Source organism: Triturus cristatus, chromosome 7 (genome assembly GCF_964204655.1).
Source record: "Triturus cristatus chromosome 7, aTriCri1.1, whole genome shotgun sequence".
Classification (NCBI taxonomy): Eukaryota; Metazoa; Chordata; class Amphibia; order Caudata; family Salamandridae; genus Triturus; species Triturus cristatus.
This window is the reverse complement of record NC_140590.1, coordinates 1,044,403,177-1,044,428,695: the sequence shown is the minus strand read 5'-3', so window position 1 is coordinate 1,044,428,695 and position 25,519 is coordinate 1,044,403,177. Positions and strand designations below refer to the sequence as shown.

The window sequence follows — 25,519 nt, the reverse complement described above, 5'->3', positions numbered from 1 at the left end:
CTCATATCATGCACTAACTGTTAGACTGTAGGCATAGCCAAGTCGACAAAACTATAGTTTGTAACTCTGTCTAGTAGGCTATCCTCATAATATCCAGCATTCATTTTTTTTGTCAAATATTTGAGCATATAATTGTTGCTCGGTAAATTCTGTGATGTACTTCATTCAACTACTCCTCTAACAGTCTCTCAAAGGCGATTGACTATCTCCTTTTCTTTTTTTGGAAATGCTGCTACCCTGCCAGTGTATACTACTACTATACTACCACCACCACCCCAATCATGGCATGTATGAAAAAGGAAACCATCTTCACCATGCAGCCAGTGCTGTGCCACAGTTGGACATAAACATCAAGCACCGGTAAGAGAGAAGTTTGGGGGAGGCAGAATCAATAATGGACATGTTGTCAATGATGTCAGTTTCAAACACCACTCCAAAGAATGCATAGTAGGACCAGTCAATGAGTGAGGTGTGTCGCATCTATCTGTTTGTGTCTTATACAGTCAGCAAATTATTGAAATCAAACACACGCTATGGGCGGCCATGCACCAGCAAAGAAACAGTGTGATGTAAAACAGTTACCCCACCTACAAAACATTAACAACATTGCATGTAACATAGAAAAATATATTTAATTGACCCTAACAAATAAACTAAACCCACAAAAGCTGACCCACCCCCCTCCCTAACCCCAACGACTGTCCATAGAAATAGAGAACGCCCAAACGAGTGAGGAAACAAACAGGAATTAAAAAAGGGGCAGTGACAGGGACTAACTGGTGGGGCGGGACTGGAGGAGGACACGAATCTGGTCCTCTAAATGGGCGACGCGGCGTCTAAGGCCGCGGCAGTTGCAACCACAGTGGGGGGGGGCACCGGAGATGGCACGGTGGCGGCGGGCAGCCGCCAGACGGTGGCGCCGTACCGCTGGAGGGCGGTGGCTGGGGCCCGGGGCACTGGAGGAGGCTTCAATTGCTGCTGCACTCTCCTCCTCCTCCTCGGCTAGGACCACCAGCCGCCGGTATTCCTGCTGGATTGCCTCCAGCTTCCGGCGCCGTGCCTTGGCGGCCAACTCCTTCCGGTTGATTTTCGGAGTAGCTGTGTATCAAAAAGAAAAAAACAAGACAATTGTAAAATATAGTCTTAATAAAACAGTAGGACAAGGTAATTATTTATACACATAGTGGCATGGTAGAGTAGCACTATAAAATAAAGCACAGTAGTACATAACATTTTAAATGTCGCCCGTCCTTCTTCCTTCCACCTGTCTTACACTTTTTAGTTGAACAGTGCACCAGGTGCTCTTCTCCATAACTTTCAAAGCGGAGTTGAAATCAGATAGATGAGGCCATTGGTTACTCAATACTCTGGCTCCTAGTCCTATACCAATTAAAGGGAATTCTAGTCTTCTAGTTCACTCTTCAAACGTCCCCAAGAACTCATACTTACTTACGACATCGGATAGCGGGCGGACTTTGTCCGCCCGCCATCCGACTGCTAAAAAGGGTGGGGGTCCCGTGGGGACAATTAATTAGGATGATGCGCCCGGCACAGTGACGCTGAAAGCAATGCTAAAATGTTGTGCTGCTTTTCCAAGCACAACATGACGGGCCTCGCACGGAGCCTGTCACGTTTTGCTTTGAAAGTCGGGGGGTACCATAGCATCGGTAGGTACCCTCCATGGGGGCCCCCAAGCATACTCTGCAATGTGTGCATGCCTTTCCGTGGCGGACGGTAATGCCGCCACGCAAAGGCATTCCAAAATGCAGATTATATGGCTGCCGGTGTGGTGAGAGAGACACCACCGCCATATTGAACCCTTTTCCGCCTAGACATGTCTGAATATTTTCTACAGGGATGGCGGGAGGTTTGCCCCTGCTGTGACGGCAGTGAATTCCAGCCAGCCCGGCGGGGGCAATACGCCCACCATCCTAATGGGGCCCTAATTCACAACTTTACAGTATACATATACATACAGTACACCTTTGCAGTGAGTGTGCTGTCAAGTTCAACAATAGTTAAAGATTATGAATCTAACTTACCACCGCCTGCCACTGGTGCTGCCACTCCCCCTCCGTTGCTATCTGCAACTGCCGCATCCTCGCCCTCTGCGTCGCCTTCGCTGGCCCCAGCAATGGTGGTCGGTAGTGCGCCTAGAAAACATTACACATTTATTAGGCAACATATACACCTCCCCCCTATTGATCAGTAGCAAGGTTGAAAAATGAGTTAATACTAACATAAATCACTAGTACAAATCAGGTAGTAGTAGAGTAGACACTAAGTTATATGATCATTGTAGCATTTGCTTGATTAGCCCTAGCCATGCACATGTGACGTTACCTTTACCTTGCAGCTTCTTAAGACACCTTTGAGCCCACATGACCTGCCTCACACTGCTACTGTCTAGTCTACGCGCTGCGTACAGGCGGTCAACAAACATTACCAAGCCACTTTTTTAGGAAGAACTGGTGTACTACTGTTACTGTTAGTCCATATTGCTTATCCATAGATGCTACACTTTTTGGCACGGCTGAGAAATGCTTGCAAGTTGCAATATACTAACGCACACCATTTCCTTTTTTCGCATTACAGACGCAAGATTCGCTTCTACGAACCAGAGCTTCTGAACGATGCACCAACTACCAGTACTAGGTTCTTCTGAGGTGAGGGGTCCCTTCACTCACATCTTCATTTATAAATGTATATAAACTAAATTGCTATGGGATGGTGGTGCTGCCTTCCACCACTTCAGTTATCATGATTTAATTCCCAACTGTATTAGTGTAACAATGTATTTTGTTTTAATGTTATTGATTTGCCGGTTGGTGCTGCTAAGATAACAGTGTACAGACCTTCTCAAATTGAAATAAAAATTTTAAACTTACATAGACTTTGTGGTATTTGGTGTGGAGTGGACTAACTTACACGATTGAGCAAATTAAAGTAAGGGTGTGCATGTGAATTGCTTCCACGACAGAGGTTGGGTGTGTTAATGTTCTGGGTTGTCTACTTGTTGGTTGTCTTGGGGGGAGGGTTCCGAGACCTAATAGGTATGACAAGACAGTACTATAGTCAAGCAGTGGAATTGTGGTGGGTGCGGAATTTCTGATTGAGGTGTGCAAGGAAGGTCCAACCTACCATCACCAACATCCTATTTTCTGGTGCAAATGTATGTGCAAGATCCCTACAACAGTTGTATGTCCTATAGGGTATCATATCAAAATATTAAGAAATCTGGTAGGGCTGTTGCTGTGAATTTTCAAAGCCTAAACATCAACAAGAGTAAAAAGTAGTACAAGACAACGACCCAACGGATTGTATGAGCTACTGGTGAATATGAGTTTTATATTACAACCTTTCACAAAGAGTGGCACTGGGCAAGACTAGCTACTACAGTACAGACAGACAGACTGATAGTATGTAGTAGTACTCAGTCATCATAGCGGAGGCAGGGATAAGCTTTTTGAAACCGTACAGATCGAAGGATAATTGGTGGTAAAAAATAGCATTTGGAAACACACTATAGTTCGGGAGAAATGGGGCAGTAAAAGTTATGGAATAAGAAATATTATTAAAAACAAGAAGACTTACTGGGGCCAGCAGAGGAGCCCTCAGCGGTGTCCTCCTCGTGGTGTTCCTGTCCCGCCGACTGCCCAGTCCCTGCCCGTCTGCCCCTGGGTGCTGATGAACAGGAAAGATATAAGAAAGACAAACATTGATGGATGGTGTCAACTTAAGCAAATACAATTTTTTTCAACAACGGTCAAAAAACACTTATGTAAACAATTGCAATAACTACATTGACCGATCTCATCTGGTCAACATGTAATATCGGGGGATTCGCAGTTCGACTACTTAAGTTACTATTTATCAACAGTAATCCATTCTTCCATTCTGATTCCAGAAAACTAAGTTACAAGTAAGCCTAAGTATTAGTACAACCTACCACCCAACCTAGCCCACCTATTCCAGGCATGCCAATTGTACATTAAGTATGCATTTCGACTGTATTCCTCAACAATGTGTATGATCCAATCATGGAGGACACATTAACATGACTACATTTTTTGTATATACACAATTTTGGTTTGATTGATGCTCATCTGCTACTGCTAAGTAACTGCAAAGCCTACCTCCACTCATTGAACAAACTAGAAAGGTTCTAAAGACTGGCGTACTAGCAGCACGTCACGTAACTGAGTGAGGGGGCATCACGCATACCACTAACCAATTAGAAGCTCATACAAAGTACCTAAACCTATGTATCAATCCGCCCCTATCTATTAGTGACAGGACAAAGTAAGGAGTGGACATGAGTCACTGTAGCATTACGTAACTTAATTTCTCTAAAATAAACTCGTAAAGAATCACGCTAAGCAAGCGCAAACGCAAAGCTGCAAACAAGTAAGATTAGTAGTAGCGCAGAAGAGCACCTGTGTCATAATCACAGAAGACTTTTAAACATTATTAACCTGGAATGTATTGCAAGCAGCAACATTCTATCTGGTTGGAAGGAAAAAAAGATATTCGCAATATATAACATAGAGCAGAAGAACAGACACAAAGTTGTAATAATTAAATAGGTACTCACCAAGCCCCGGGACCTCCACTCCTAGCAGGTCCAGCAGGTCCTGCTCACGGTCCAGGATGTCGGACCACCGGTGCGTCAGCTGTGCCTGGGTGCGCCGGACCCCAGAGATGCGAGACACTGCCCGGCGCACCTTCCCCCACCGCTGCCGACGCTCCCGGAGGCCGTACCCGGACCCAGGCCTGCCACCTGCTGCCAGGGTTGAGGGGAGGTGGCGCTGCACAAAGAAAATTAGTGCAGCCAACTCCGCCTCCCCAAATAAGGCCCGTGCATGCACCCCTTGTGGGCGCCGCCTTCCGCAAGGAAGGCGGTCGCGGCTCTGGCTGCGCCGGCGAACAGCCCTGCCCTTGGACATGGTTCTGGGGACGGGGCGGGAAAGAAAAGGTAAAATAAATAAAGGAGTAAAGGAAATAAATAGCAGGCAATACAAAGAGAAAAAGTAGCTAAAAAACAAAAAAAAAGGTACACAAAAACCAAAAATATAGAGGCAGGAAAATAGTTAGAGAAATAATAAGTAATAAAGATCCGAAAAAAGTGGCTATAAACAAAGGATTGAAAAGATTTAGGGAGGATTGAAAATCAGGCCCCAGAACCATGCAATAGAGTGGAAAACAAGATGGCCGCGCCCGTTGCGACCACGTGCGCAAGTTCGCGCGATATTTTCTCCCTGAGCAAGCAAAAAGCAACGCGATCAAGTAAAAGCGATCGCGAACAGGAAATATCGACCGCGAACATGCATTGCGCGACCCGGAACAGGAAGTAAACAACGCCAGAGGGCGGGACAAGTGAAAACAAGATGGCCGCGCCCATGAGCGACCGCATGGGTAAGTTGGCGACCCGCGAACACGCAAAAAATACCGCGAACAGGCGGCAAAAAACTTCCGCATCTTCGCGATATTTCCGGCGTGTTTGCGGAGATTTTCTGCAATCTCGCGATAATTTGCGGAGGTTAATTCCGCAAATTCCGCCCACCCCTACTCATAAGTTCAAAAGGGGAAAGGTTGGTTGCAACGTGAGGTGAAGTGCGATATGACCAAACAAGATCTTTAACAGCTTGAAAAACACAAGATCTAGATCTAAAAGCTGCTTGTACGCACTCCACCACGACTCCGTTAAACCTCTGTTTTGCCATTACTCTGCGGATGGTAGAGTGGAGTTCTGGTGTGTTTTATGCCACAGGAACCCAAAAACGAAGTCATTTCATGCGACACAAATTGCACACCATTATCGGTGAGAATTTCTTCTGGATAGCCTTCTCTTGTAAAAATGGTGTTCAAACAATTAATGACACTTTTTGAATTTGGAACAGAAATAGGTTCAACTTCAACCCATCTAGATAGATGGTCAATTAGAACTAAAAAGTATCTTGAACTGGAAGGGAGAACATGAAATGGTCCTAGAAAATCCGTACCAATTTTTTGCCATGCTCTACTGGGAGGAAGAACAGGAGATTCAATAGTACCTTCAAGTACTAACACTTTGTCGCTAGTGTTCCAACGTGAACAATTCTTAACCATACTATTTGAATGTCAATTCTTGGCCACCAGAAATCATTTCTAACTTTCCTTTTAGTGATGGTTGCCCCAAGATGACCAGAATGCGCGGCTAGAATAAGTTTCTCACGATAGGGAGTAGGAGGTGTCAACAAGAAGTTGAATATGATCATTATCAATGAAAACTTCAACTTCTGGATCTGGAATATGTTGTGTAACACAGTTGTCTGAACAATTCTTAACCACTACAAGATATTCTTGATTAGTAACATCTTCGCTGAGTTGATCATCAGAATCATTGAGTACACATCTTACATTGCCCCTTTTACCTCCCATACAAACATTTGCAAAATGACCTATTTTGCCACATTTACTGCATTGTTGATTAATTGCAGGACAATTTTTGAAGGAAGATACATGCGTGGACGATCCACATCTATAGCAACTTATTTTATAGTTGAATCGTCTGTTAGGTGTAAAGTTTCTTCCACCCCTGAATATAGTGGATCTTCTTGGGATATTTGGAAGAGAAGAAAAAGAAAAGGAAGGTTTAGAGTGGACAGCACCAGAAATAGTGGAATTTGATAAAGCAGACTCAAGTTGCTTTGCATCATCCATAGATCTTTCAATGCTCTTCGCGATATCTACTGCTTCATCGAGAGTTGGATCTTTGCAAGTGAGTAATTTATGTTGTACTTTTTTACAGTAACAGCGTGCAACCAGTTGATCCCTTACAAGTTGAGATGTAAAATTATCAAATTCACATTTTGCAGCAAGGACTTTTAACGCAGTAATGACGGTGTTTATGCTTTCATTGGGTTTTTGTGCTCTAGTGAAAAAGTTGAATCTATGTACAACAATGTTTTTTGTTTTTAGCAAAGTACCTATCCAATTGCATTACTGCTATCTCAAACTCGTCAGGGTCTTGACCTTCGGGTGGCTCAAAGTCAGGTAGATGATCAAAGACATTTTGACCCTCGACTCCCAAATGGTAGTACATCAAGTTTTTCTTTCTTTCAGGCCTGTATCTCTGTCCATCAAGAGCACCAAGATATGCTTTGAAAGATCTGACCCATAACTTCCATTCAAGTGGAGGTTCTCCAGGTTCCTGTAAAAAGGGTGCAGGAGGTGTGACACTCTGCATGTTGGTGAAAGTGAGTAAAAATATGGAAGAAAAGTAATTGAAGAAGAGAAAAGAAAAAGGAAGAAAAAGAGAAGAAAAGAAAGAAAAAAAAAATTGTAATGAAGATTTAAAATGTAGAAGTGAATAAAGTTATAAATGAGACAGATGTGCTGGAAATTTGCTCAAGAGTGTGTTTTTTTTTAAATCTGATTTTCTGATGCATCAATGAATTATTCCACAAGATGGCAGTAATGCGTTATTTAAAATGAGTAGGAAAAAGATACTGTCTGTGCCAAAGGGAGTGTTGAATGATACACATAAGTAGAAGCTGTGTGTATCAGCGAAGATGCAACGAGTGCTATAATCATATACGAACTTTATGCTAAAGCTGAGCATATCAGCAAACTGCAATGGCTGTGCGCGTCAGCGCGATACAAAAGAAATTACGCCAGGGAGGTGAATTTGACACGCAAATGCTGTGCGCGTCAGCGCGTAGCAAAGTAAATAATTTTTGCGTCTTCGATGCTGTACGTTGCGCTCCACAGGGTTAAAACGTGAATTCCTTCCGTGTTGACGCTGTGCGTCACAAATCTTGAAGTCAATGCAGGAGGAGAACAATGGCAGTTACACAAGCTTAGGTGAGTGCTCAATCGCGCGCTGGGAGATAGCATGAGCGAAACAGAGCGCGGAGGTGGCTCGAGGGAAGCAGAGCGCGAGAGCGTCTCACGGTTGGGCTCCGTATGATTTTTCCAAAATTAACTTTAAACTTTGCATTTCCTCCCAGTGCGGTGCGAGCACAGATATTAGGGGAAATAACGAGAAAGTCAATAAAGTACTATTCAAATTTGGATTTGAACTTGAGAAGGGCACGGCTCTCTGTATATGGACGATTCCAAACGCCTTGATCATTAATAAAAAAAAATGTACTCACTGTTGGTTAGTGGAAGAAAAGTCCAGTGGAAACAGTGACAGGATGTGGTACCTGGGCAAAAGGAATTCATATTAATGTAGAGTTGCAGTGGACTCGCATCTTGTAGTATGAAAGTAGATTGTAGCTCCAAATCCCATCTTCTGTCGCCAATGAAATGATGATAGGGAACATAAAGTAAGGTAGATGCCAAAGGTTTATTGGTACAGAGAGCCGTCCCTGGTATGACCAAGGCACAGGTGGTAACTGACAGTAACAGAACATTAGAAATCAGAAGTCTACCAACACTCCAAATGACATATGGAGGTTCTGACAGTCATCTGAGTACATGACATCACCACAGAAAGTTTGTGGTGTTTAGCAGCAGACAAAGAAACAAAATCCCTTTACTCAGGGATACATACAAGGATGCTTGGACGGACAGATCATACTTCATCTTTTTCTTATTAAACAGGCTGAGATTGTCACTGTGTAGGAATATCTGTGAACATCCAAAATCTTGAAGTAAAAGTCCGCACCTTGTCAAGTACTTACACAACTGCACATGAAGTTAAAGCTTTAGTTCACTACTTTGGACCAAACAAACAACAGCAAGGAAATGCATTCACACATGAAGAGGAACAGCTGGATTGCTGCTACGGTGCACATGCAGAAACCTACAGCTTTGTCGTAAACCACCAGCAAAAAGGATGAAATCTCATGAGGGACGAGAGTTTTCACCTATCACAGAACTTTCTGATCGCTGTTTTATAAAGTGTGAATGCCTGGACATGGTTTAGTTCCTACAGTAAATGCCCTCCTAGTGTGAGCACAAAGCACTGTAAAGTGCACAGCTCGCCTCCACTCTAAATACCCTCTTTGTGTGAGTAATAATCAGTGTGCCTTACAGATCCGTAAATACAATTTATAATGCAGTAAAGAGCAGTGTGGTGTGCACAGGTGTAAATCACTTTTAACACTCCTCTTAGTGTAGTAAAAAGCAGAGCAGTTTGTGCAGATTTACTCTTTAGTAAACACTTCTCACAGCGCAGTGCGCAGTTTTCCTCTGTAAATGTCCCTCATAGAGTAATAAAGAGCAATTATATGTACATAATTTCCTCCTGTTACTGCCCCTCGTAGTATAGGAAAAAGTAGTGTAGTGGTTACAGATTTTTTCTGTAAAGGCACCTCATAGTGTCAGTAAACAGCAGTGCAGAATGCACAGATTTACTCTTTTATAACCATCCTTTATTCAGTTGTAAAACGGACTCTCTCCTGTAGCTGCACACACCCCTTTAGTGCAGGTTAAGAAAAATGGTGAAATGCGAACATTCCTCTTCCGTAACCGCCCCTTGTGGTTTAGGAAAGAGCAGTGCAGCGTGCACCAATTAGCTCTTCTGTAAACACTCAGCATAGTATAGGAAAAAATAGGGGAAAATGGACAGAGTTCCTCAAAGTGTAAGTAAACGTTCAAGCAGTGTGCACAGAGTTTCTCTTTTTGAAACAACAAGGGTAGTGTAAACTTCCTAGAGGCTATAAACGCTCATCTTAGTGTAGTAAGAAAACAGTGCAGTGTGTACAGATTCCTCATGTTGCAGTAAAAGCAGTGCAGCATGCACAGATTTCTCATAGTGCAGTAAGATGAAGTGCAGTGCACAGACATCTCATAGTGCAGTAATATGTAGTGCAGTGCGCAAATATTTCTCACAGTGCAGAGCACAGGCTCCTCATAGTATAGTAAGATGCAGTGCGCACAGATTCCTCACAGTGCAGTAAGATGCAGTGGGGCGTGCACAGATTCCTCACAGTGCAGCAAGATGCACGGCAGTGCATAGCTCCCCTCTTTAATACAAATGATGACCACAAACACCCCCAGGGCCGCGAGGATAGCCCCCTTGAGGCCCCCCGAAAAGAAAGTCCAACTCAGCCCTGCTCCTGGCAGAGATTGCCTTCAAGATTATTGAGCCTATTTCTACAAACACAGCAGACGGTCCTGACAAGTTCTTACCTGAGCAGGAACCTGCGCAGATATTTCCAGGCTCTCGCCTTCTCCTCCTGGAGATGCGGTGGGTCGGATGCAGATTTGGGCCCGAAGATGAAGATAACTGCACACTGCACGGGGTCCTCCCTCCACCGCAGCGGGAAAAACACGAGGAGAGACAGGAAGTGATGTCAGAATCTTCTTCTGGTGCTGTCTCTCCCGCCGCTGACCCGGAAGAGGAACACTTCTCCCTTTCATCATAGAATGTGGCTCAGTGAATTTCATCGGCAGGCGAGTAGCGCCCTCTGCTGGCCCCTGATAGAACCGTCTGCCACAGGCTCCATGAGTGAATTGGACATGGCAACTTGTATTTCATAAAAAACATGAAAATGTAGGCAACTGCTACAACTAAACTGGACCGATTTTATCTAATTTTCCTGTTTTTATGTGTAATTATTTAATAGACCTGTGTATCCTCAAAGGACATACCGAAGTTTTGGCCCAAATTAAGTTTTGCGTTTTGGTGCTGCATAGTTGATCACCTCATTCCCTTCAAAGGATCACTTATAAAACAAGCATTGGCATAGCCAATAGGTCTCGCTTTTGGGACCTTATAAGTATTTAGTTATGCAGCACAATATCCTTGGCGCAACAACACCAACTGTTGCATGGCTAAACACTTATAAGGTCCCAAAGGCGAGACCTATTGGCTATGCCAATGCTTGTTCCATTTACCACAGTGCACGGCATAAGCACATATTCGTCTTGAGTTCAACCTGACACGGCGGGATTATATTAGTTATGCACACTTCCTTTCCCTCTGTGCAAAAATGAGAAGCGCTCATCTAAGCAGCTTTTATGGAGTAATATTCAGGGCAAAGAATCAGGTCTACAGAAATTATACATGGATTCAATCAAAGGGCTTGCAGTCAAGGCCGTGATGCAACTGCCTTTCCTCCGAAATAGCAAGAATGTTTTTGAAAGCAGGCAAGGCTGTTGTCTACCCATGATGACTTAGAGGCAATTCGCGCTAGAGCCCGTTATAGCATTGGTTGGCCTGTATCATCCGCTATGGCTGCCATCTTACTTATCTTGTACATTTGAGTTAACTACGAAAACCCTATTCCTCCACTTGAATTTGGGGTTGATCCCACTCCAGGCATACAAATTCGGACGGCTGACAGGTGCTCACAAAACTCTATGTAGGAGCTGTGGTGCAGCACTGGAAACTGTCCAGCATATTATCTGCATATGCACCACACTGATTGCACCAACATGTTACTGGCTGGTCACAATTTTTAGACAGCTGAACATTAGAACTTGCAAAGTTGCAATGGAGGAATGTTCAAAAGGGGAGTTTTTGGAGTACACTTTCTGCATATTGTTATGACTCCGTTTATGTCATGATACATGATGGGTATATTTTATGCAGTACTGGTACTTTTAGTGATTGTTCGGTATTTGCTGAACAGTAACCACTTCTCAGCTATGTATTCTTACTATGCTGGCTCGTATTGTAAAACTGGATTGAAATGTTGTATCAAATTTTAATGGGTGTTTATTTATTTCATATATTATAATGCGTCTGGGGTCAAACATTTTGATCTATAACACAGGTTTTAATCACGTGCTCTTTTTATATTCTATTGATTTCACTATGATGATTTGCGATGATTTTAATTAGCTGTGAACATACAATAGTTAAATTCAAATCCAAACTCTTCCTCGTTGTAAATTATAAGCTAATTGTGTTCAAACCAGCTATAACAAGCCTTCTCGAAAACGAAAAAACACATTTAGGAAAAACAGTTTTTGTTATTAGAAAGGAGAAACAGGGAACAACAGGTATGAAAGTCTTCTATAAAGATAAATGTTTTTCAAGCCTTGCGAAAAGTTAGAGAAGTATAAACAAAACAAGAAGCGTGAGCAAAAAGTGGACGCGAGAGGTGCGCTCGCGATGGGAAAAGTGAAAGTAGGCTGCGCGCGCGAAAGTTAAAGGATCGCGGCCGTACATATTGCAAAGCTGCCGGCTGCTCGCGTGAACCCAAGCGCTAGGCCAGCCAGCAGCACTTTGAAAACTCACCAACTAAATGTCTCTCCGAGCAGCGCATGTGCGCTGACTCAGCGAGACCTAAAAAGAAATAAATCGATTGTACTCAGAATAAATTCATTGCTGCAGGATGGAATATGAGAAATGTACTCAGAATAAATTCATAAAACAGAACAATCAGGCAAATGGCTGGAATGGTGACAGCTGTAATAGCTGACCTGGGGGCACGAAACCACTGAGCCTAGTGCCTTAAGGCCATCCTGCAGCGCTGATAGCTCAGAGCTTCGAGCACCTAGTAGAATCAGTGGACAAGATGTGGGCACAGAGACAAAGGGACAGAGGGGATAACGCAGGAGCAGAAGCTGTGGGGTGCAGATGGAGCCGAAAAAGGGAAATCATCTCGCGTCCCCAGTAAACTCCACTAACTCCAGCGTTGCAGATGGTCCAGGCAAAAGAGATCTTCTGTGTCAGTGAGCATGGGAGTGACACTCTACTCCAGATGCGTGACTAGTGATTCCTACAGGCATGACAAACATTAGAAAAACCACTAAAAGACGGTATTTTCTCCCATTATCAGTACTTACATATTTCAACCAGCAAACACAAAAAGAAATTCCTTTAGATGTTTTAGGCCTGCGTTAATGATCCCTGACCGATAATAAAAGTAAACAGAAACAAAAGCTCATTTTACAAATCAATACAGACTATTTACATAAAATGTATGTAGTACTATATCTGGGCCTTTGCAAACTCTTAAAACATGAACAAACTGCCAGTAATTTTTTTTTGTTGAAAGGTGGCAACCTAACGTGTACAGTTCAAGTGCTAGTTACTCGCTTGAAATTCAAATCAATGACCAGTATTTAGGCACCGGCCTGGTGAGTTACTATGATCTCTTTAAGGAGCACTACTGATCTTCAGAATGTCTCAATAACTCACGTTGTCTCCTTTACATAACTTTCCCCTACAGTTTCTCACTCATTGCCACTTATGCCGTTTTTCGCATGACATCTGTCTGAAATCTAGTCTGCATATCTCACACACCATCTCCTTCCCCTTTTCACTCTGTCCTTCTGCATGCACTTTCTATTATTGCCTCCTTCTTCACACGCCCATCCACTTTCTATCTCCTCACCTATATACACACCATTTTTGTTTATTTGGCATTGTCATTATTTCAACAGCTGCATGCCTCTTTCACCCACTTTCATAAAATATTTTGTTTGAAATAGGCACATATTTGACCCCTGCTCTGTATTCTCTGCAGAGAGGACAAAGACTGAATGAGCATGTAGTTTGAACATCTTTATGACCTCACCCCTATAAAGGCACTGTGCAAAACTTTCTATCCCTTCAGCCTCAATTCCAGAGCTCTTAACCAAGGTAAGTCTTACACTTCCATTTATACATAGTTACTTCAAGGTGAAAGACGGACAAAACAGTTACAGATAATTTTTTTCTATTTTGCCACATCTTTGACCCACCCGTCGCCCCTACACTCTTTGTCCCCAGTGGTGGCTGACACAATTAAGAGATTGTGAGACGGGTGGGAGCGCAAGAGGGGGGATGCGTGGGTTTTAATAATTAAAAAAGGAAAAACCCACTTACCTTAACATGCCAGCCGCATCCAGCGTAGCGTTGCGCCTCGGTGAACTTCCATGTCCCAGCAGGCACTGGGACTGCTACACAGACTCCCATCCAATCCCCCGCACTGCTCTCATGCTTGGGAGCTGCGCAAGGATTGGTCTGAGTGGGTCGAGAAGACGCTCCGCTCAGGGAGTCTGCAGGGTTTCTCCAGCCCGGCTGCTCAATGCAGCCGGGTTGGAGAAACCAAAGTGCGCATGTGTGTTTGGCAAGCCTGAGACGGCTGGCCAAACACACATGTGCACTTAGAAGTGCAAATAGCACTCCCTCTCCCCCTCCCATGCTCCACCCCACCGCTCCCTGCACAAGCTGGCTCAGAGCCGGCGAATGAAAAATTAGACGATGGTAAAATCTCGTTTTATTTTTCACTTGCTGGGTCTGAGCTAGTCGAGCGACGCTCCCCCGCCAATGCAGAGGAGCGGCCCCTGGCTGTCTCAGCATCCTTTGCACTCAGAATTACAGTTCCCATTCTTTTTTGTGCAATTCAACCACTGCCCAGTGTTCATGAGACTTTTGGACTCATCTCTGTGGTGTGCCACACAGTGGCCAGTTATTGTCCTTCTCAGCCTGCCTTGGTAAGCCTGCCATGACTGTCGGCATCAGTCCTTTACTGCAGCTGCTCTCTCAGGTGCTAAGTGCTTGAGCCTCTGTTTGGTGCTGGGCGCCACACTGCTCAGTGAGTACTCAGCAAGGCAGGCAATGCGCCTTGGGCTTTTCATACTGCTACCACTCGCAGGGCCGGCTCTAGGTCGGTGCGACTGGTGCCACCGCACCGGGTGCTGGCTTCCAGGGGGCGCCGTGTTTTCAAGTTTATTGTTATTTTAAAGCACCTGCTGCTACCCCGCCAGTTTCCTCCTGCAAAAAATATATCAGGATAAATCCTGGAATTATTGTTCTTCCTGAAGAGGGATCAGAGTTTTGTTTAATTGGGGTTTTGACCCACTATAAAGTAGTGCAAAGGGTTAATATGCCTGTTGCAGAAAACAAGTACCGAGCAGATTACAAAGTGAATAGATTGTAAATAGGTCAGTGGGTTACTCGTTTTAAAAGAGACATAATTTTGTTACTTGCAATTTATAGGTTAAATTCCTCAAATAGGATTTGAATTTATAAATTGCAAGAAACAAAAGCAGTCACCCATTTACCTATTTACATTCTATGCACTTTTTAATTGTACTGAACTATTAACTTTTATCAAAGAACTGCATGCACCCTGCAAAGTATAGATTTGAGCAAAGATTAATGTTGCAAAAAGGATTAATTTAGCCAGAAATCTATTCTCATTATTAAAGAGAACCCCCGACTATGGTGTTCCAGACCAGGCACTATTAAACTATTCTGCCTACCAGTATGGATGACATGTGACTCCTACACCATGTAGTCCTCTATTTGTAACATTTCCTATACGCTGAGTTACACACGTATGATTGATTGTCTTTGTGTAATGTGTGTGTGATGCAAAATGCTCTGACACCCTACACTGGTATGAGTGGCGCTATATATGTATCTGAGAGATTGTGCTATATATGTATCTGAGAGAGAGTGGTTATGGAGACTTGAGTACTGGTAAAGGGTCGTAGTCATGGAATCCGTGGTGGAGGTGGTCATTGGGGGGCGCCAACAAACATTGTCGCACTGGGCGCCACCAGCTCTATAGCCAGCCCTGACCACCCGGACTAGATGGCGATCATGGTGCACGCATTGTTACGTAACCAGAAGACACAAGTGAGTGCCTGTTGACTCAACTTGAGTTAAAAACATCCTAAATGCCAAGGGGGTTGGCGCTAAGAGGAGCCAGCTAGGATCCCCAGTAATCCCAAGGTGGAATGTAAACCATCGTTCGCTATGCCACTGCCCACCTCTAACGACCACCGCAGTCTTTCTAGTCCAACGAACACCTGTTTGGGTGGGGCATGGGAGCAGAAAGAAAAACAAATATGAGCAACTGGTGGCCTGTGGGGCCTGGAACAGAGAAAGCCCCGATCCACCGAGTTTGAACGTGGAGTCTCACTATTGTTATGTTTTCAGAGAGTAACGTGGCGGATCCATGTGGCCCGGAGGCCTCAGATTAATTTGGTTGTTATTACAAAGAAACAATATGAAGTTTTAAGCTAGAAAGGCCCAGGCCATCACCTACCAACTAATTTGACACCTCTCCTCGATCTGTCCCCACAGTCCCCAATTCAAAACAAGAACAATATCTTTGAAATATGGCTTAAAATACATTATCCATGAAGTGTTGATTTTATAATATATACAATGTTCCAGTCATGGACAAATCATTCACCGGGCATAAGTGAAAATGTGCTAAAGTGGATACTGTTAAATCATTTTCTTATTCAATACTTGAATAACTCAGTAACTCAACTAAAGTAGTATTGATCCAGCGGTGAACCAGCAACAGATACTCCAATACCATATACTCACCTGGGCCCATAAACACACATACACACGCACAGGCCAGTAAAACCGCTGGAGTCAAAGTTTGTGTTGTTTCTTACTTTAAGATTAGTTACCTATCATTCCTAACTAATTTTTCACTGATCAAAAAGTTCTTTCCTCTGGTCAATGGACCATTAGTTGAACTAGTTGATGGTGAAATGACATGAATTATTTCTCTTTGGAATGAAATGTCCACAGACTCGGGAAAATTTCAAGACTTTATCTAAATTAATTTCAGGTGAACCATTTTCAAAGTACAGTACAGTCTCCGTCACTCATAGGAAGGAAGATTCAATTATTAATCAATTAAACAGATATATCATACCCAGCAATGACATTGCTCAGAAAGTAGAGGATAGAGAGAAAAGCACATCTGCACATTCATGAAAATATATTTACCTAGGATGGTGTGAAAACCTGTCCCCTGGCCAAGGAGCTGGGAAGGGTCCCCCGGGAAAGATCAGGTGACAAAGGCTTCAGGACAGGAATCAGGACAGGATAGAGGACCTCTCTAACACCGACGCTTACGTATCACCCCTCTCTGACACTCTCTTCCTCCTCGAGATTCTTCCCCGATCTTCGTCTAAATTTATTGAGTTTAGGTAGAGGGTTCTGCATTCGATTCTTCATCACTCTGACAGTATCCCGAGCTCTGCAGCATTCATAAATCTTTATTCCCACCCGTATTCACATCTTATTAGACACAAAAGTATAATTTTCATGTGTTTCCATTCATTTCGGAGGACTTCGGCTCGTTCCCAGGGTATGTATCTTTTGTGTCCTTGGACTGCGTTCAAGACTCACATCACTTCTTCCGGCTCACTCACACCATGTATGTGTGGAGATCAGGTGGGTTACAGACTGGATTTGTATGAGAGGCCCAAATACATACTAATAGAGTCAAAAAAACAAATATTAATTTCAAAATAAAATGGTTTCACTGTATACCACCTATCACTACTCTAATCCCATTTATTTATAAATGCTTTCCCTGCATTAGCATTAGTAAAACAGCTTGGTTTAGTTTCAGCAGAGCAGATGCCAAGCATGTGAGCTTTCAAGCAGCCATTTTAATAGCGTCTGCGCAGGTGCAAGAAATTCCCTCCAAGCAACAGCTCGTCATACTGCGTAGATGAAGTTGACGCATGCGCAGTAAAGATTCCCCCGCTAGCGGCCATTTTAGAATTTCGCTCGAGTTACTTATTAGTAAGACACACAGGCAAGCTTCTCTTTCTTTTATGTCAAATGTGATGCGTATTAATTTACACAATACATAGTTAATACAAGGTTAGAAGTTAAATGAGATGATTGCTTCCGAGCAAGTCTCTTTTCTTTGAGTCCTTGCTCCATCAGTATGACTTGATGAACCTGGTAATAAAATGAATTCCGTCATATGTGCAACAATAACTCTAAACAAGGTTGTGTTACAAAATACATTTTTCCAAAGTTTCGATCTTGAAGATAAAATAAAATGGAAGTTACGGAAGTGCAAAGCGCATATAAACAAACAAGTAATCTAAAAACATTAATCGTCAGCAAAGTTAAAAACAGTGAATTAACAGATTGCACCAATGTTCTTCAATTCATATAGCCACATAATTTAATGAGTACAACTAAAACTATAGTCAAGCCTTACGTAACAGCAAGGTGTGGGCAAAGCATTCACATAACATGTTCAAACATGCTAAAGTGCAAATATTGAACAATTTCCCTATTGAACAGCTCAGAACACACAATGTCTGGCAGAAATACAGTGACTTAAAAAGCCTGGGAAATAATTGTTTCAGCCAATCAGCTATCAGGGAAAAAAACAGTAATGTTCTCATTTACAAAAAACAAATTAGATTGAAACAGGAAATTATTTTTTGGCCTCTGCCAAACCAGCAGATAAGTGGAATAGAATTGCCTGATAAACATAAAATAAGGTCTTGATGACACGTTCTTAACACAGCTTTTAGAAATAAGGGTCTCAGCAAAATTCGACGAGAATGTAATGAACTTGGTCAAATATATACTGATGCAATAGTGTCTACTCCGTGAATCCACACCACCTGCCTTTATTACTAGGCCAATCTTGTACCCATTTTGGAGACCCATCCTTAGTTGGATGAACACCAAGTCTTAGCCTCAAGGATGAATCTCGCATGCGAGGAGAGAAATGTGTCATCAAGTAGGATTGAATGCCCAGAGTTTCGTAGGAGTTGATGATTGACCAAGCATGCCTTTTAGCTGCAACAGCTTCTATGTCCAACTGGAATGAAAGAAACATTGATTCAGAGAGAACTTAAAGCATGCTGCGGTCATATGAATAGGCCATTGATCCTATAGGCCCAAGACTTGGAGGGAATTCGTCATATGAACCCGTCATTGGCCGGTATGGGCAGAGTTGATGACTGGCAACCAGCACATGTTGGCAAGAGAGCCAGGGTCTGATGAAGCCAAGGAATTCAAATATTACAGAAATGCTGCTTGGCACTCTAAGGTCTGTCTTTGAAGTCCAAACTCTAGTTGAATTGTAGCCTTGCCAATAGTCATTGGAAACCTAAAAACAGATTGTACTGCCTTGACATGGAACAGAGCCAATAGTTTTACATCTTTCCCTCGAAAAAAAAAATAATTTTATGTTAAAGCTGGAATTAATTGAACTGACCTTTATATTCACAAGACGAACCTAAGATGGCTATGCCAATTTATCACGAAGAGTCTTAAAGGCAGAAATGTTAGTAGCAGCTTTAGCTTTGAGTAAGTCAAAATGGCTTCTGAAGGACAAAATTATTGTCAATCAAAATGGCAAGGTAATTAGAGCCTTTAACTGTTTCAGTTAGTTTCCCTCTTGAATGCCAGGACCGTGATTTGACTGGAGATGCTCCGATCAACAGGATCTCAGTTTTTTTTATGTTAAGCTCAAGATGATTGGCTAATATATATTTTTCAAAGGAGTTGATTAAATGCTGAAGACCTATAGGTATTTGACTAAGTAAAACAGTATCATTGGCATATTGCAGATAGTGTAATGGAATGTTTGACAAGGAGAGTGGGAGTTGTTTTTTTCCAAACGTTGTTTGAGGTCTTCCATAACAAAATTAAATAAACAGGGGGTGAGAAAGCACCCCTGTTTCAGGCTATTTGATGTTTTGTTTCTCAAAGCGAGAGATGTTCCATCTCCCAACTTGATCTGGACCCACATGTTTGGGTAAAGGGGTATAATGAGGCCCAGAAGCTTTTCTGGGGTACCCCATGTGGTTAACCTTAGCAAAGGGCCACCTTGAAATCAAATGAAACGGATGTAAATGTTGTGCTTCATTGATATGGCATTCTCAGTAAGGAGTGGCAGTGCAAGCAGATTGGGAGAGGTCCACAGGCCCTTACTAAATCCAGTCTGATTCAATAGAATGAGCTGCGCCGCATCTGCCCAAGCTTCGATCTCCTCTAACAGACGAGAGGAAAAAACATTTGCCTCTACACCTGTCAGCGCACTTAAATGATAGTTTGTGGGTGAGTCCACAGGGCCTTTCTTGTAGATAGGTTGCATAATGCTTCCTTGCCATGACTTTGGAATAAACTTGGTCAAAATGACTTCATTGTATTCAGATCCTTCTTTTGTTGATGCACGGTTGGCGTGTACCATTTTGTAGTAGATTTCACAAGGAGGTTATCCTTCCTCGAACGTTTGGGCACACATTTTGAGATGAATCAATGTATGATGGCATTCTTTTTAACCACAATAGATGTTTTTCAGCAGGAAAAGAACAATACACTCTTAATAGTGAATCTGCATATTGAAGGATCTCGTCCTGGGTATTGGACCTTCAAGACAAGCGTTGTAGGTTGTTTGAAGAAACAGCTTGGTGGATTTCTGCTTATGACGGAATAAGTAGATCCAAAGATAAAACTTGAGGATTATAACCACTTTCAATTCTTGGTACTATAAAAAATCCAATGATGTGTCAACAAGCCTTCTGAAATAATAGCATGATCTACAACTGAACTATGTTGATAAGACCTTAATGTTTGAACCATGAATAAGTTGTTTGAAGGACATTCATTAAGCACCCGGAATCCAAATCTTTGAAGTTGTTCATGGGAGTTCTGAACTAACGTGTTAATGGACTTGGTGTGCATTGTTGTTGTTATTGAGTTGGCAGTGTTAAGTTGTATATTAAAATCGCCAGATATAATGAAGTTAGCATTAGGATATTGAGAAACAAGTGATTTAAATATTTCCCACGAGATGGTTAGTTAAGTTATCCTATTATCCCGCACAATGCTCAAGTAACTATTTAATAAGAGTAGTGAAGATGAAAACTGGAATTTTATATACTGCAGCCATGTCAGGGCAAAGAAAGCAATAGGACTTCAACATTAATTTCTATTGCTATATAAATGGCTAGTATGTCCAGAGGTGTGGCTTCTGAGAGATGAGACCCAGGTGGTGTTCCCAGAGGATTGTCTGAGGTGCCCTGGATATTGTGTACAAAGGACAGTCTGGTGTTTCCAGAGTACCGGCTGTTGTGTCTGTAGCACAAGCTGGTAGTTTTGTCCTGAAGCCTGTCCAGAGTATCCATAGGCCTGGTAGGAGCCTGGAAGGTGATGGTGTGTCCAGAAGCTGACCTGCTGTGCTCTTAGGTCAAGCGGGTATTTCCTAAGGTCTATGCATGGGTATTAACATCTGGCTATTCACTATAGGTCCTGATGCTTAGATGGTGTGTAGATGACTGTCTGGTGTGTCTAGAGAGTTGTTGTTCAGTAAGATCATATCTACAAAGGAAATTTCAAAGATCAATATCTCAGGGACAGAGAATGGAGGTTAACAACCAAATTATTCAGTGTCCCCTAATCCTTCTGGACTCTGGGGTCAAAAATACTATAAACACTAAATAAAGACAAAAAATCCAAAGGTTGAGGGCATCTAGCCATGATCTAGCCATGATCATATGCCCTCAGTACCGACCAAGGAGCATGAGCCAATCATATGATGAGCCACTCCTTACAAATAGGTGGACCTGAGCAAAAGTGATGTAGATGGTCCATGACCATTCACATCCATGCAACCATGGAAATTTTTGAATTAAGGTAACTTGTTGATTAAGGTTTAGAATCATATTGCTTACAATGAAAGGAAGCAACCATACTTTTATTGTTACATTAAACACTTAGGAAAACGCCTAGAAATATGGGGAGCATTGCAGTCAACAATGCTCACTTACTGTGTAATGTAAAAATGGACAAAGAAAGTGTACAATGCAACTACTCTTATTCAAGACCTTTTTCATATACTTCAAAAACTGACTTTGCAAAGAGTGTTGATTATGCTGAGAGGTATTAGGTAGACATAGCTGTATTTAAATGAATCCTAATCAGAAAATGAGAAGCATAATCTTTCATTTACACTTGCCCTGAAATATAGGTATCATCTCAAGATTAGCAGTGTCTGTGCCCTCTTTGTCAGCAGCCATCTCAGGTCCAGTGTGTGCTGCAGTGTGCTCCTCCATTGGTGTTAAGTCCTCATGGATGTCTGGTCCTACACTTGTCATTGCAGCTTTCAGATTGCTTGCAAGTTTCTCCTCAGGTCTGTACCTGTAATCATGCCACTTTTTCCTGCATTCTACAACAATCCAGTGTGTCGGTACTATCCAGAGACATTTTAAGGCATGGACAAAGTGGGATCTGCCCAAGGGCCCCAGCCTTTCAGGGGGCCCCCTGATAGATCCAGCTCTGTTCTGCATGTAGTCTTCGCTCTTTGATTTATTTTTAATGTGGGTGATGTGTGAGAGTGTACTACAGACATTTTGCAGGCAAATGTTGAGCTTATGTTTGATGCAACTTCCATAAAAAACGTTCCTTTTAGATCCAAACAGGATTTTACATATGAAATGGGAGGGTGTCACAGAGATTATTTGCAGTAATATTAGTGAGCTGCTGCTGTGTTACAATATTGAAAACACACATCATTATCCCTGAATATTAGATATCAGGAAAACTGCTGGCTGCTGTTTTGGTCTTATAAAAACTCTTAGGAATTTTTTTCCATTGCTCCCGCAGGCCGCTATTGAAACTGTCACCTATGCACTGATTCTCTCTCGTCTAGATTACGCCAATGCCCTCTATGCTGGGGTCCCTGGGTACCTGATTGAAAAACTACAGGTGGTCCAGAACATGGCGGCCAGATTGCTCCTGGGCATCTCGCCAAGGAAGAGTGTCACTTCTCATTTGCACTCTCTTCACTGGCTGCCCGTGGCGGCTAGGATCAAGTTTAAACTCTTGGTCCTGGCCCATCGTGCCCTCCACGGTCAGGGCCCCCTTTATCTCCAGAGGCTCTTTTCCTTCTATGTCCCTTCGCGGACCTTGTGCTCCTCGTTCCTCTGCCGCGCTTCAAGCTCCAGAGGGTCGGGGGCTGTTCCCTTGTGGTCAAATCCAGCATGGCCTGGAATGCTCTTCCATCTGATCTCCGCCTCACTCGTGATCTTGTAGCGTTTAAAAAGAAGCTTAAAACACATCTTTTTGCATGATGGACTCTCCTTCTCCCCTTGGGTTTCGCGCCGGGACACTTACGAGTAGCCGAGCGCGCTATAAATGGATATAACATAACATAACATAACATAAACACATTTAGAATTTGGGGCAGTGTGCCTTTGCACTGTCAGTGAAGAGGGTGTGAAAGAGCTGAAACTGGATCATAAATTCAAAACTGATCCAAACAGGGACCCCAAAAATACATTTGGTCCAGGGACCCCCCTAAATCCGTAAGATTTCCCTGGTGCGATCACATTTTTATTCCCCTCCATACAGTTTGCTTCTTGGACAATGGTAATTTGGAGTGAGAAACAGTTACTTCTCTTGTTTAGTGACCTTAGAAATAACAAGCATTGAAAATGCAATAGGTCTCGCATTTGCTTAAGTTAGAGCTATTGGCGTTGTAAATGGCGTTGTAAATGACAATGTCTTTTATCCATGTGTTATGGAGTTTATGTGGTGTGTAGTGAAGTTCCCAGTTTCAAATTTACTTGTAGAGCTGTGTAGTGTTTGAAATAATAGTTTTTTTCACAGAATTCTTTATTGGTTCTTCCAACAAAAGTGTGTTACTGGCTGAATGGCAGTGCTGTGTCTGTGTGCTGCTGACTCTTTGGCAGCTCCGCGTGCTGTTGGTTCAGTGGCAGCACTGCTTGCTGTTAGTCATATATAATACTACATCTTTCACTTCAGGACTAATTGGCTTGCTGGAATCGAAAATAAATGTGCCATTCTCTGTAAAGTCAAATTTACTGATATGTCAGTTTCCTTATATACTAAGGTTATGAGTGCATGGGATTTTTCATTTTTTATTAATTAATATTTTTCAAATACCAACAAAGAAAGTGCTGCAGGCTTTCAACAGCAAGCTATTGCTTTGAACAACTGCCACAAAATGCATTTCAAAGAAACCATAACACTTTGCTTCTCTAAAATTTCAGGAGCATCAACTTTCCTTCTAGCTGCTTATTAGTGAAATAGCTTTCATCACTGCAGGAGTCAGGCATCAGAAAATGTTTTTATATAAGCAAAAGGTAACAAGAAAAAAAGTCTTACTCTAAGAGTTTTGGTGGTGGGAGAGGGAGATGATGGGGGCGAGTTGGACTGCCACTTCCGGTTGCGGGTGTACTCTTTGCTGCGAGAGTATAAAGATGACATGGTCACTTCAAGAACAGGGGAAATGACAGCGAGCAGGTCATGGCGCGTGGTATCCTCAAATAGTAGTGTGTGGGTGCCCTGGTGATGTTTATGCGACAGGATCTGACTCACTATTTTAATATTCATTTTCGATCTTCAGGGGTTGGGAGGTGCAGTGACTCGGTGCGAGTATGTTCTACCATTTAATCTGCATGGACGGGTTGTGGTAGGTAGAAAGCAGCGTGTAACGAGCTGTATGATTTATGCAATGTTTGAACGTGCTCTTGACCTGCAGACATTGGAGGTGTGAAAATAAAGCTGTATGTGTATTCATGTTGTCAAACCTCAGAGAATTATCCTGATCTGCCAAGGCTGTATGGCGCTGCAGTGCCGTGACTTACTGTATCAGCGCGATGTGCTTGATTTCGTTCTGCAGAGGCTGGCACCCAGGGTGCAGCAAGGAGATGATTACATGTACTGCATGAATGTAGGTGTAAATGGATGTACACATTGGCGGTCTGCAGATGTGCGGATTGTGCACAAGGTGGCATGCAGCAGTTCCACTCAGTTTATGGTGGTTCTGGGGCAAAAGCCTTACAGCCTGGAGTGCTGTATGCAAGCACTGCATACCTGTAGGAGACACACTGCACGCATTAGAAATATACAGGGGCTAAACATGTGCGGGCTGTGCACAAGGTAGAGTGGCGGCTTTACGGTTGTTGTGGACCAGCCGGGGTGCAGCCTGGAGGACTGTTTTTATGCAGCGCGAAGCAGACTGGCGCTGTGGCTCACTGTTTGAACATGCTTTCCATGCTCTTGATCTGCTTCCTGCTGAACTCCTTGAACTCAGTATATGGGCGGAAGACCCGCAAACTCGGCTGCTGCTGCTCACCTAACCCCTGTTTCAGGTCGTTCCGTCACTGCAACTTAGCGCTGAACTCCAGTCCAGCGCTTGGTGCTGGCTCCCCATTCTGCCGCTCCGACTCTGGTTTTCCGCCCTTCCCGAGTCCCGGAGGCTCTTTGCCGCCTTCCTCCACCTTCAGCCTCCGGTTCAGCTTGGAAGCCAGCCCATCAGGAGCCATGGCTGAATGCAGAGGATCAAATCTTGTTGCTGTCAATGTCACCTGTAGCTCACGCATTGAGCCGAACACGGAAACAACTGGCAGCCAGCCCAAGCTGTAAATAACAGGAAAGGACCGTTTGACATAAGATGCCACACGCTGATGCCACACGCCCAGTCTGCAGTGATCTGTCGCATTAAAATATGCATATTTTTAAAGTTAAATCACGACGTCACAGCACTTACAAAAAAAAAGCCCCGGCGAGGCCACTAGGACCGCACACCAAGGTGGAAGAGACGCCGTGTGCGAGCAAAATGAACACCGTGTGCGAGCAAAATATCCAGCCGGGTGGGCGAGCCGAAAAGGAGACAAGGAGGAAACAAACAAGCCACACTCCAAATCAAAGGCGAGTGTTTAACATAAAGTGTGACGCACGCCAATGAAAAGCATGGGCGGAGCTTCGACTCCACTTCCTAAAGCAACCCGATGGCAATAGATCTCGCAGAGCGTGCAACGCATGCGCTGCGATGCTAGGCGAGACCTAAAAATGTCCTCCTCTGTGAAATTTACCTTCCTGTTT

The 25,519-nt window shown here is 43.2% G+C and overlaps 1 protein-coding gene across 1 annotated transcript; it reads right to left on the bottom strand.

Annotated features, from left to right (window-relative positions):
* Positions 1-222: 222 nt before the first annotated feature.
* Positions 223-24,025, bottom strand: LOC146811065 (uncharacterized). The gene is made up of 6 exons (XM_085615032.1): positions 23,798-24,025; positions 18,296-18,482; positions 10,123-10,320; positions 3,595-3,684; positions 2,043-2,153; positions 223-1,098 (listed from the first exon to the last, which is right to left on the bottom strand). Exons 1-6 carry the CDS (start codon positions 24,023-24,025, stop codon positions 773-775), a joined length of 1,140 nt encoding a protein of 379 aa, XP_085471158.1. The 3' UTR covers positions 223-772.
* Positions 24,026-25,519: the final 1,494 nt, after the last annotated feature.